Source organism: Channa argus, chromosome 9 (genome assembly GCF_033026475.1).
Source record: "Channa argus isolate prfri chromosome 9, Channa argus male v1.0, whole genome shotgun sequence".
Lineage (NCBI taxonomy): Eukaryota > Metazoa > Chordata > Actinopteri > Anabantiformes > Channidae > Channa > Channa argus.
In genome coordinates, this window is record NC_090205.1 from 7074366 (window position 1) to 7083666 (window position 9301).

Sequence of the window (9301 nt, forward strand, 5' to 3'; positions counted from 1 at the left end):
TATTCAGCAGAAACCTAGGGGAGCATTTTTCCCTGCTGCCTGTGTGGCATTCACCCAGACCAGGCCTGTCAGACCCATCAACACAATGCAGTGTTAAAAAAAAATTTCAATCATTTAAATATTTCATTTTAAATACGAAATCAGATCCCATATCCATTTTCATATCCATCGCTTATCTTGTTTGGGGTGGCGAGGGACTGGTGCTTTTTCCAGCTGTCATCGGGCAAGAAGCTGGGTACACCTTGGACGGGTCACCAGTCTATCTCAGGACCAGCACAGAGAGACATACACACAGACAGACAACCACAGTATTCATATCACATTCACACCTACTGACAATTTAGGGTCACCAATGAACTTAACCTGCACGTCTTTTAACTGTGGGAGGAAACCAGCATACCTGGAGGAAACTCACGCAAGCTCGGGGAGAACATGCATAAACCGCAAAGAAAGCCCACTGTGCAGCCAACAGGTAGATTTAAACCGGGGACCTCCTAGCTGTGAGGCAGCAGCACCAACCACTCTACCACCGTGCTGCCATAGCACTGAGGGGTTTGCTCAAGGAAAAACCTGGTGCATGGGCTGGGATTTGATATAGATCGGATTGTCTTTGATGACTATATAAGCAAAATTATGTTGATTTTGATGGCGGCAACATGTTTCAAATACAAGTTGCGACAGTGGCAGCCAAGAAAAAAATCATAATAATAAAGGAAAAGTTGTCTAGTGGTAAAAATGTGATTTAACCTAAAATTCAAACTGATGCATTTGTAAAGGAAAGTCTATTTCTCTTTTTATTTAAGTATTTGTTCATGTTGTGACTATAGTTTATACATCTCACACTCTTACATCATTGTGGATGCACTGTTATTAGTGATTGTCTTAAATATTAAGTTTCCTTTTCTTTTATAGAAAATGTTCCATACTGAAGGGAGAAAAAAGAATCAAGCAGAGTTTTTGGTATTGGTATTATATAAAGTTGGTATTTTCAGGATTTTTGCTTATAATGGCTTTAAACATTTTAATCTCATCAAAGTTGTTCTCATGTACATTTCTGTTAGTCTTAAGCCTATATTAAGTATAATATTACTTCAGTGGTACCTGGTTGGGTTCCTGGGGAAAATAATAAAAAGTTTATTTATTGTGTATTATATTTTTAAAAATCACATTTTTAAAATTAGTTTTGGGCAACATGATCATAAATAGGAAAGAAAAACATTTATTGACAAACATTACATGCAACATTTCATGTGATAAAAGCCGGACATTACGTAGCTTTACTTAGAATGTCATCTGTCAAAAGACGCTCCTGGTTACTTGGCAACGCAAAAAACTTGACCAATCAGACGCTTCGCTCGGCGCATTGGTACATTCAAACTGGAACCTTCTTAGACTCTCTGGTCTTCTGATAGTAAAAGTTGGACTTCTCAGAAAATCAAAAAAAAAATACTGTTTTACATTAATTATACAAAGCCATATATTATTCGCATCGAACTTTTAAGGCAAAAAAAAGAAATAGGGGCGCTACACAAATAGAGGGACTGTGTCGTGTCACGGCTGTACATCCGTGTCAGTGGGTCGTACTTTGGCTTTATAAAACAGGCGTGTCCCCAGCGCGGAGGAAGGTTCAAACAGTGACTTGTGGGCTCGGTGTGTGTTCTCCCTCTCTGGCAGCGGATTATGTGGAGGCGTCTACACGAATGCGGAGTTAACATCTTCTCTTTCGGACTTTGCTTTTAGAACACGCTCGTGGAAATGTATGTACTGATTTCATCTATCGTTTAGCTTATCGTTGCTTATTGCCAAGCGGAACCGCATGTTACCTCCGTAGTAAGGAAACGTATTGCAAGGTAATTTTAGGCTAAGTTACATAAATTGTACGTTTTCCGAGGCCGTGTCGATGGTTTAAAAAAACGTGACATCAGTAAAGCTAATATGACGTAAGATTTGCTGTTTTTGTCTCAATCTTTCTGAACTTTGCTGCATGTACGGAGGAATCAATTGCCATATGGAATTGAGAACGAGCTAGACCAGTTTGAGTTTGTTGAAAAATTACTTCGTAGTTGGCACAGACCAGCGTCAGTAGTCGGAGCTAATGTCGCACTCGTCACGGGTAAATTGAGAAGCCCGCTGGATCGAAAACGAGTAACGTTGCCAACGTTTTGCTGTATTTAAGCGTGTAGAGACGCAGTGGACTCCAGCGCACTTACAGGTAGTTAGCTCGGCGTTGGGCTCTCAGCGGTTCTGGAATGAAAGCCAGGCTCCGCCGCCGTGTGCTGTTCTAGAAGCCTCACGCGCTCCGGTCCCAGAGCGAGCAGGTTGTCTCGTGCTGGCATTCTGCTCTGCTCGTGCTCTCTGGGTCCTGATGCTGCTGCTGCAGTTTCACAAGCTAAAGTTAGCAGGCCATTTATCCCAGTTTGTCAAGTGCGTGTGCGTGTGTGTTTGTACAGATACTGGAATTCAACGCAAACCATTCTAACAAAATACATTGCTGTGTATGAGATTATCAGTTTTGTTTTGTTTTGTTTTGTTTTTTTAGGTTTAACAACGCGTCGATTAATGGCGATATATTATATAGTTTATCTAATAAAAAAAGATCTCAGTTGCAGCGCACTTAATTGTTAGAACAAAGTCAAATCTACACTACACTTATTAGTAGCGTAATAAAAACAAAAGCTATTAGAGAGAATTCCTCACAAACACAGGAAGTAGAATTCTGCAAATGCAGAACTGAACTGGGCCTTTTCGAAAAGTTGAACTGTGTATTTGTTTGTGTTTGCTCTCTGTATTTGCAGCATTAGTATTAAATGCTGTCTGTGTTTTTAATTTGGTGAAGATGTCTTTTCTTTTAAGCAGACTGCGTATTTACATTTTTGTAAGTTGCAGTTTGAGTTTTGTACTTTCGGGTGATGGGGAAATGGGTTCAAAAAGGTCTGATTTGTATTTTGTTTGCATTGTCACATATATAACTTGACTTACCATAACTAACTTTTTTTTTTTTTTTTCTCCTGCTGCCATCTTTGCTAATCTGAACTGTGTGAGAAGATGGAAAACAAGGAAGACCCAAAATTCAGTGTCCTGAACTGGGAGCAGGTTAGCCGACTGGATGAAGTCCTGACAGAGGCTGTACCTGTTCATGGACGGGGCAACTTTCCAACCTTAGAGGTGAGGCTGAAAGACATTGTGGCACGGGTACACTCCCGTCTGGACCGGTGCGGCATCGTAGTAAAGGACATACGACTCAATGGTTCCACAGCCAGCCACGTGCTGGTGCAGGATATCGGCTGGAGCTACAAGGATCTGGATGTCATCTTTAGGGTGGATCTGCAACACGAGACTGAGTTCAGGCGCATTAAGGAAGTGGTGCTGGGTACACTGCTGGACTTTCTGCCTGAGGGTGTGAACAAAGACAAAATTACTCCCATGACTCTCAAAGAGGCTTATGTCCAGAAGCTGGTCAAGGTCAACACGGAACAGGACCGCTGGAGCCTCATCTCCCTCTCCAACAACAATGGCCGCAACGTGGAGCTAAAGTTTGTGGACTCAATACGTCGGCAGTTTGAGTTCAGTGTGGACTCCTTTCAGATTTTGCTGAACCCCATGCTCCACTTCTATGAGCTGGCACAGAAGCCCATGTCACAGGACTTTCACCCCACTGTAAGTGGGGAAAGCATGTACGGGGACTTCAACATGGCTCTGACCCACTTAAAGAAGAAGCTGATCGACACCAAGAGGCCTGAGGAAATCCGAGGCGGCGGCCTGCTAAAATACTGCAACCTGCTGGTGCGAGATTTTCGGCCTGCCGACGAGGAGGAGTTTAAGGGCCTGGAGCGGTACATGTGTTCGCGCTTCTTTATTGACTTCCCTGACATTGGTGAGCAGCAGCGCAAGGTGGAGGCCTACCTCCAGAGCCACTTTATAGGTGAGGAGAAGAGCAAGTATGACTACCTCATGATCCTGAGGCGAGTGGTCAACGAGAGCACAGTGTGCCTCATGGGCCACGAGCGCCGGCAGACCCTTCACCTCATCTCTCTGATGGCTTTCCGAGTGTTGGCAGAGCAGAACGCCATCCCCGATGCATCCTCTGTTACCTGTTACTATCAGCCGGCGCCTTATGTTCGAGACCACAACTTCAGCAACTACTATGTGGCAAACCAGAACATTCCAACCTGGCTGCCATGTAACTGACAAGACAAACGAGTGGAAGGATGTACAAGAGGTCACCGCTGCTGCTGCTTTTGAGAAGAGAAAAGGAATTTAAAAATTTGCCAAAAAAAAAAAAAAAAAATGGAGGCAAAAAATGCAAGGTTCCTCTCAAGGCACAGTTATATTTAAGTAGACAGTTTTGCTTTGTTTTTTGGAATCCTTTCTCATTCCTTATCTACAGAGGTGTCTAGGTCATTGAATAGAAAGTGATATTTTTTAAGTGTTTAGAATTTTTCTTTTTTTTTTTCCTCATGTTTTGTTTTTCCCTGTATCAACCTTATTCTTAACAGAGTTGTGTTTTGTGCCTTTTCCTAAAGGTTTACCCTCCCAATAATTAAGTATGGGCTATCAATTTAAAAAAGGGACAAAGAAAATGTCATGGCCCTAAATTTCTTTTTCTCCTGTGATTTAAAAATGTGAAAAGGTAGAAAAAAAATTTAAAATATTGAAAATTAGTATTATTGGGTAAGGGGTAAAATAATGGGGGACGGCCCAAAAAAAAAAAAGGGCAGAGCACCGGTGTTGAAGAATTCAGGTCACCCGGGAGGGAAGAAAGGTGGTACACTAATAACTTTGGGTCACATCAGAAATGACGGAGAGGTGACGAATCAATTTGTTTTAATGGATTTTGAAATGTAAATGTCTTTTAGAGACATTTGTGCTCTCCACATTATGCCAGCAGTGCCTCTGATTTGTAAACAATGCAAGAGAATGTGTGTGCATTTTACTTATCCACTCAGTTTCAGTGTAGGACGAGTTCCCCTCCCCCTTCGCTCGGCTTTACTCGGCTCTGTACTTTTCAGACGAAATCAGTTTACAGTGAACGTTTGCAGTGACACAGTTTAGGCCTCCGCCACATGGGCTCCTGTGTGCCTGAGGAGTTGCATATTCAGTTTTTAAGTCGCTACCAAACCTCACCAGTGACTTCCAGATGTCACAATACTCTATTCCTGAGCAACAGGACTGAGTGGCCTGTTAGGGAAAATGTGCCTGGCCTCATTGCATGGAGTTAGAGCTGGCTGGGAGTCCTGAACTGACAGGCTGACTGGATGTCCCTTCCCTTAAAAGGAGCAGCACATGGTGAGCCCACAGGGTCGTCCCTCACAACCATTGCAGGCTTGACAGCAGACCTGAAATGGGATCCTCTTCTGACGCAGCCTGACAACTGGCTCTGAAACTACAGGCAGTCTATAATTATCCTTTCTTTTTTCCTGTGGGACATACCGTCATGGGTGTGCAAGCAGCAGGAGCCGCAGTAGCTCTGCCACCTTACATGTGTTGCCGAATTGCTTCCTGTTCTCTCTTTTACAGCCCCTGCTGAGGTGTTTGAAGCCCTTTTGTGGTCATGGGAGGATAGACATTAGGGAGAGCGACTGGTATGTTCACAGAAATGTCAGCATGTCTGCTGGAGGGACACCGCTCCCCTTTCGTATTCTGACTTGTGGGCGCTACCACTGGCGTGAGCCAGCTGTGGCTGGGACATGCACCCCACACCCATCTCCCAAATACCATGAATTTCTATTTCTGGACAAGCATATTATTAGCTGTTAATTTGGAGCATTTGCAGTGTGGTATTACTAGCAGATGGGTTAAGCTTTGACCTCTCATTTCTCCTCTTCCCTTTCCTGACATTACATCCACATTTAAGAGCGAAAAGTTTCTCTTAAATTTCTTATGCAAGCTGCAGCTGCTATGTATTATCCCCTCTTCATCCCTTAGTTCTCAGAAGCCCTTGTTTCTTTTTTGCTTTTTTCATGCTCACTGCATTACTGCTGCTGCTGCTCATCTCACTGCAGCTCATGTTTATACCAGATAACCAGGAAGTCCTCTTATCTGGCTGGCTCACAGCTGCTGGCTGTTTGGCGACTAGTCAGAGGAAGGTTAGCTCGGCCTCGTCTGCAGGTCACACACGAGGGTCAGGGCGCGTAGTGCTGGATCAGCTTCTGAGGTTTGGTATGGGAGCTGCCATAGTCTTTTTAACAACAAATGAAGTGCCACAGTTTCTTACTCTGGACCAAAGTGTGCTTTATGACCAGCAACTCAAGCACTCAAGTGCCTTTTTGGAGAGTAACTTTTTAAAGGGCTATTTTAATGGTGATCAGAAGGGAAAGGGGTCAGCCAAGAGTTTTTTCCCTGTTTCTTTAAACCCTGTGAAACTTCAGTTCATACAAGTTCATACAAGCCTGATATCTCTCTCTCCCTGTCTCTATCACAGGTTTGGTTTTCTGGGGGTGGGGGGCAAAATAATTGGGGTTTGAATCTGGATTTTGTTATATTTTTCTTTAAATCCCCCCCCACCCCCTTTGGTGTTTCTAGTTTTAATTTCAGTCCTGAAACACACTTCATTAAAACCATTCTGTCTAGTCATTTCTGCTACAGTCTTGTCACCCATTTCATTTTTGGCTTCTTTTTTTTAACTTTATTGCAAGTTTAGGTCTTGCTGTCACTAGAAGTCCTGCTTGAATGATGTTTGAAACCCAACTTTTGACTAATTCTGATTTTCTAAACTTGAGTTACATATATTGAGACCCCTGATTTAATGGCCTGCCTAGCGTTGCAGCTCTTGAAGCATCAAGGCAAAATCTCTGTCCCCAGTCAAACAAAAGCAATACCCAAAGTGCACTGAAGAGCCACCGGGCTCCATTAGCTGGAGGTCACCCAGTAGAGACTCCATAAGAGAAGCACTTTAAAAATGCCTTGTTTTACTCCACACCCAGTTACCTAAGAGGAATGTAAATAAGCTATTGTCCATTTCTGAGGGAGTTGTGCTGGTTCTCCTCGGACATACTGTGTTTTTGAGGCCTTTGTTTTGTCCCTTTTCTGTTTTGGGATTGTGAATTGGTTTAATCTTCTATGACACTGAGATGTCCCCTCCTGGTTCTTCAGTTTGTCCCCTCTTTCTCTCCTCATTAATTGTAACTCTGACTCTCCTTGCTCAAACTGCAGGTTCTTAAGGTAGATTATGTCTGACCGTGGAACTAACCAGCAGACTTCAGCTTGGCTTGGGCACAATGTTTTTTCTGTGTTCATTTGCTCTAAAAGTGCTAACAGCTGGATTTACCATCACACTCCTAACCCAAAGATGATCTTTGTCTTGTTTGAAAGACAGGGCAATAAAAATAATAGTGCTAAAGTTCTTTTATGGAGTGATAGTCCAAAATCTCTCAATTGTTTCCAACAATACTCATCGTGTTTGAGTGGTGATAAATCAGTTTATCGCGGCCTGTGGCCACATGCACAACCACTTGCCCATGTATGTCGCAGCTCACAGTTGCAGGCTGATGTCTGCTGAGTGTGGTAAGAACTAGTCTCCTCAGTCTTCTTGTTGACGTCACCAGCTTAAAGTAGCCAAAGGTGACGTCAAAGAAAATGCAACAAATGACAACTTGCATTTTCTAGACAATAGGTGGTGAATGCAGCCAGGAATGAACTTCTGCGCTTTTTGTGTGTGTATGTCTCCACCCTAACGTCACATCTTTACGGTTCTTTTGGCTTTTTTTCCTGACGACAAAGTGTGTCGCTGTTGATGAAAGCTTTAGCTTCCCCCTATAAATTTTAGTGGGGTGCATCAGGGGTCACGCTAAATCACTTCCTTCATCACAGTTGATGTATACGTGTATGTTGACATGTGATTGTTTTGTGAAGTATGACGTGGCAAAAAGGGGTAAAGTGTGTGTGCGTTTTTTATTTTTATTTTTTTGTGGGTGTTTGGTTGCCTTTTTTTTTTTTTTTTTCTGTCCCCCCCCTTTTTTTTCTGCTGTAAACTCATCACTTATTGATCCTGTTGCTTCTCTGGCTCACCTCGCCTTTGGTTGCTCCACGTGTTTGGGCCTTTGTTTATTAGTACAGTGTGTGTATATGACACCTGTAGGTGTGTGCTTCACTAGAGGGGCTGCAGAGAAAGCAGTGGATTAGATATTTAGTGGTTACGTTAGTGTCAAATGTCTTACAGCATAGGAATGTGATGGAGACTTTGTAAGCTCTCCTGCAGTTTCCGTATGAGGAGTTGTTTCTTTTTGCAGCAGATTAGTGTTTACGTTAATGTGTGGAGGTGTGCTGGTTTGCATGTGTGTATGAAAGGATGTGTGTGGATATGAGTTTAAAAAGTGGGGGGGGGGGAATATGAAATTTGTCGCACTATATATATTTTTGAAATAGTTAATGCAAAAGAGCTTTTTTGTCAGCTTTGTGATTGTGACAATTACTTTGATGGTTACAACCATTATACTATTTCATTTTTCAGCACTTTTACCTCACTTTAGTTTTTCCTTTTGAATGGAAATGTACATGTACATCAGGAAAATGTGTTTGAAGAGGAAATATTAAATAAAAAGTATTACGTGCAATATGTGTCTCTGTTGTTTCTGTTGACTGGAATCAGGTCGAGCTGAGTTTTTGTGATTTACCACAAAGTATTGTTTGAGTATCTGAGTAGAATGTGTTATTTTATTTTAAGGATTTTATAATTTTCTTTTCTTTTAGGGAATGTAGTTTGGGGGGAAAAAAATCCACATTTGTATTAAGTCTTAATTTGCGGTTCTTCATGCGCTTTTTTTTTTTGTTTGTTTTTTGTTTTTTGCCAGAACACAAACTGGAAAGCAGGGTCAAAAATGTACAAATACATTTTATTTTTTATTTTGAATAAATTTAAGATCTTGTTTAGAAGTAAATTAAGTGGATTTTTAAATGGTGACACAATCCCAGATGATGAGCACATCATCTGGCTAAATTAAAATCAATAGGTAGAATTTTAAATGCAGACCTAACCCCAGGAGGACCAGGCTGTGGCCTGGTGCAACAAATCAGGGGACACTTCAATAATTGCGTACTACAGCATGTTCAGTTTCTTATTGTCTCATGCGCACACGTGTTTGATTATATCAGCTTACAAGATGCCAAAAATCCTGTTGCATCAGGGAAACAGTGATCAAAATTTTGGAGTCATTCTTTCATTACATTCCTTGTAAAATGTGGTGGGAACATGTATGAGGCATCTGTGCCTCGTGTCCCATTATTCCACGGTGTCCACTCGGTGAAGACGGCGGCATCGGGTGCAGCGAGTACACAAGAACAGACCAGGGTTGGTGATTCATTT

General features: G+C 42.2%; 1 protein-coding gene across 2 annotated transcripts; it reads left to right on the forward strand.

Moving 5' to 3' along the window:
* The first annotated feature begins 1597 nt into the window (after window positions 1-1597).
* Window positions 1598-8552, forward strand: tent5c (terminal nucleotidyltransferase 5C). 2 transcript variants are annotated; one of them, XM_067516151.1, is made up of 2 exons: window positions 1598-1757; window positions 3046-8552. In XM_067516151.1, exon 2 carries the CDS (start codon window positions 3046-3048, stop codon window positions 4186-4188), a length of 1143 nt encoding a protein of 380 aa, XP_067372252.1. In that variant the 5' UTR covers window positions 1598-1757; the 3' UTR covers window positions 4189-8552. The 2 variants fall into 2 exon arrangements, with proteins under 2 accessions (XP_067372252.1, XP_067372254.1); XM_067516153.1 differs by having other exon boundaries at window positions 1611-1850.
* The last annotated feature ends 749 nt before the right edge of the window (window positions 8553-9301 follow it).

What these genes read in the sequence shown, in the direction of transcription:
- tent5c (XM_067516151.1), top strand. Translation starts at nt 3,046, where the DNA reads ATGGAAAACAAGGAAGACCCAAAATTCAGTGTCCTGAACTGGGAGCAG.